Below are 3270 nucleotides of genomic sequence, written 5' to 3' on the forward strand. Positions count from 1 at the left end.
TAGAGGCGACGATTTCGTTGCCAGATAATTGGCAACGATTTCAAGCAACGTGAAGATTGCAGTGCTGTTACTCCGAAACCTTTTATTTAATGACTCTAGTACAGGCCGGTGCATTAACACTTAGAAAAGGAATATAGCGAGAGAGATGCGAGCCCCTGTATTACATTTAGAAAAAAAAATATTATCAATGTAGTCACACTTCAAATAAAAAAAATGCTGTATAAAATTTAGGCACAACTAAGAACATACACGTAATTACAATTACTCGGAGCTGCTAGTATTTTTGTTTGTGAGTGAAGGATGTTTACGGGTAAAACAGCGCGAACAAGGACACAGGAGAAAGAAGGTGCACACAGTGAAGCATCTTGTGTGGACGTGTGCAAGACACGAACATCATTGACGCGACGAGACAGCCGGAAATAATTTTGGTGTGTGTGGATGGAACACTTCTTAGCATTAATAAAATTGTGACGCGTCCATGTTTAGGCAGTTTAGGCATGTTTAGGCAGCCCCAGTGGGCGTCTCTTGTCTCCCATGCAGATGAGAAATTTAGCCCGTCCACTAACACTGCTATCCTCTATGGCGTGCATCACGCAGCACTGATGCACGACCGCACGCCGGTACAATGCTCATCTAGATCGAAACAGGCAGGTGTGCGGATTGAAGCCAGGTTGAAAAGGGTCATGAAACGACGTCGCGATGGAATGTTCATGACTTTGCAGAGGCGCTGATTCAGAAGTGCCTTTGTCGCGGTGAAATTGCGAGGATAAAAGGGAACTATATCTCTCAGTCTTGCCTTCGCAAAGCTTCATGACATCACTGTGGAATCGAAACCACGCGCCTGACGACAGTCGAGCGCGGCTCATAGATTGGACACGAGAACTGCGTGAGCACTCGACTTCGGCCCGTAAAAATCGATGTCTCGTCGGACAGTCGGGTAGTGGCCCATGTCCAACCACACCGGTGATGAGAATAGTCGTGAGCTCTAACAATGCCTGGAGCTTAGCACGCGTTTTCTTATTGGCCAACCCCAACGCGTGGCTGTGATCAACGCTGGTAACATAGGGTAGGCACCGTGGCCCCTTGTTCTGACTTCGGGTTGAGGGAATAAACGATGCTAACATACTTCGATTTTTTTTCCCGACTGCCATTGCCTAGAGAGAAAAACTATAGGCAAGTTTATTTAGTAATTAACGTTAGGGAGTGATTCTAAGTTGTATATCATAGCGAAAGTAGACCAATCGTTTCAGGGCTCCTTTAGTTCCTGGGTTCTGCAGCGCTAGCTTTCGGCTACTCGTCCTCCGTGCTGCAGCTTACTGACTACTCGGCCACCGATCCATGGATACGAGTAGTGTAAAGAAAAAAAGACGTCAACATTGAAACACTTCTTAAAACACGAGAAAGGCGAGAAAACAGCGGTAATATACCCTAAAAACTATATCTGCATAAACCTTGCGGACACTTTTTGGGGACACTTGACGACACTTTAGGTCAAATAGCCCGATTCAGAAATCAAACAGTACCTTTGTTTATTGACTCTTATGACATGATGTTCATAAAATTAACACTAAATATGTGCCAAACACTATAACACATGGCTGTGTAGACATAACCCAGGATCACTCAGATAGACACAGGGGATCCTGGGTTCGATTTCTATCCCAGCTTCTGTTTCGATCTGGATGAGCATCGTACCGACGCGCAGTCGTGTATCGGTATGATGCACTTTAAGTGCCTCCCTCCAGCTAGCGGTGGTACTGCACTGCCAAAATTTCCCATTTGCAGCTAAAACACCACATGAACATTGGGGCTGACTAAGGTTTCGCTGCCAAAACATACACACAACACTGTAACGCAGTGTGAGCTCGGCGACTGCAAAGCGTAGCGAATTACTCGTAATACGAAGGCGGGCTTTGTGTACCACCAGAACCCGCAAGCGGCAGCGGTGGGCGCAGCAAGGTAAAGAGGGAGGAGCGCGAGGGACTTGCTACAAAAGGAAAGCAACAGACCCAGCAACAACAGAAGCCAGTCATCCTTGCACAGAGGCCAACGGGCTGTTTATACAGGGCAGCTCACGGATAATTTGTTCGGTGCTGTGCGTCTCTGGGGAATGCCGAAGAGACAGCTACTTCTTTTTTTATAGGGATGCTCTACTGCCGCGGCTCTGTAGCATTCTCGCAAGTATACATACACAGACTGTGGATTCGACATATCGGAGCTTTTCTGGAACGGAACGGAATCACCACGCCTGGCGAACAGGGTGCCGAGTCATGCGAGGGCGCAAAGGGCGGAAGTGGGCGACCACGTGACTGACTGCGAAAGTTAGCAAACTGAGAACGACTCCGATCGCCCAGATGACGAAACAGGGCTGGAGGTCACTCAGTCCCAGTGCTGCGTCTCCGGTCTCCGAGGGACGGCCGTACTTGAATTCCCGCCTAACCCTACTCTTGAATTCCGCCATTTCTTCCGCTCGATCAAACAGACCGGCTACAAAAGCACGGCCGAGGAGTTTGTTCATGGACCTGTAGTATGCCGAATTTGATTTTATCTGAGGTCCCGTTATTATGGGTGACAGAAGCGTGTTCATTCGAACGAAGCCGACGCGAAAGAGCTCGTCTTTGAGGCTGCCAGCCTCGTCGGAGCTAGGCCTGAACACGAACACGACTTCCGTACCATTTCCTACACGCAGCATTCCCGATCCGTCCCAGCAATCAAAATTCGGTTTCTTGGCCCACCGAGGACTAACCCTCACCTGCTCTGCTTCTGGAAAGTTAACTAGGCAAGCAGCGAAGCCCAGATTCCTAAGGTCATTCAAGGACGCGTACTGGGGAAGCTCTCCGCTCAGCGGTATGTTACAGAACAGCGAGGTGATGACTCCCTTGTACCCTGTGGTCAGTACTGTTACCATCAGGTACCATACCCCGAAAAAAATCCTCAACGAGTGAGCATTTAAAGCGTCCGGAGGCACGGGGTACGCCTGCTGAACCAGGGACGCCGCTAGAAGGGCAGCTACGGCGTGGAAATCGCACGCAGTTTGAAGGACTTTTTGGGCAAAGAAACAGATCAACAAAAAGATAATGAAGCAAGCCAAAAGAGTCACCCATACAAAGGAATCAAATGGCAAGAAGAGGACAGCTTCTTTCGGTAATGGCTGCAGCGCTTTAACAAACGTTGCGAATCCCGCTCTGTCGAAATGAGACAGCGTCGATATTGTTGGAAAGAAGAGATCCTGCTTAAAAACAAAGGGATAATAAACAAGCGTCCCTGAAT

The 3270-nt window shown here is 48.4% G+C and overlaps 1 protein-coding gene across 1 annotated transcript; it reads right to left on the reverse strand.

Annotated features, from left to right (window-relative positions):
- Positions 1 to 2239: 2239 nt before the first annotated feature.
- Positions 2240 to 2908, reverse strand: LOC115321993. Its single transcript, XM_029982297.2, has one exon. It carries the CDS (start codon positions 2906 to 2908, stop codon positions 2240 to 2242), a length of 669 nt encoding a protein of 222 aa, XP_029838157.2.
- Between the last annotated feature and the right edge of the window lie 362 nt (positions 2909 to 3270).

This window comes from Ixodes scapularis, unplaced genomic scaffold (assembly GCF_016920785.2).
Source record: "Ixodes scapularis isolate PalLabHiFi unplaced genomic scaffold, ASM1692078v2 PGA_scaffold13__105_contigs__length_92229423, whole genome shotgun sequence".
Classification (NCBI taxonomy): domain Eukaryota; kingdom Metazoa; phylum Arthropoda; class Arachnida; order Ixodida; family Ixodidae; genus Ixodes; species Ixodes scapularis.

Bases quoted from the DNA above. Each gene is read 5' to 3' on its own strand.
- LOC115321993 (XM_029982297.2), bottom strand. From the start codon at position 2,908: ATGGTAACAGTACTGACCACAGGGTACAAGGGAGTCATCACCTCGCTG.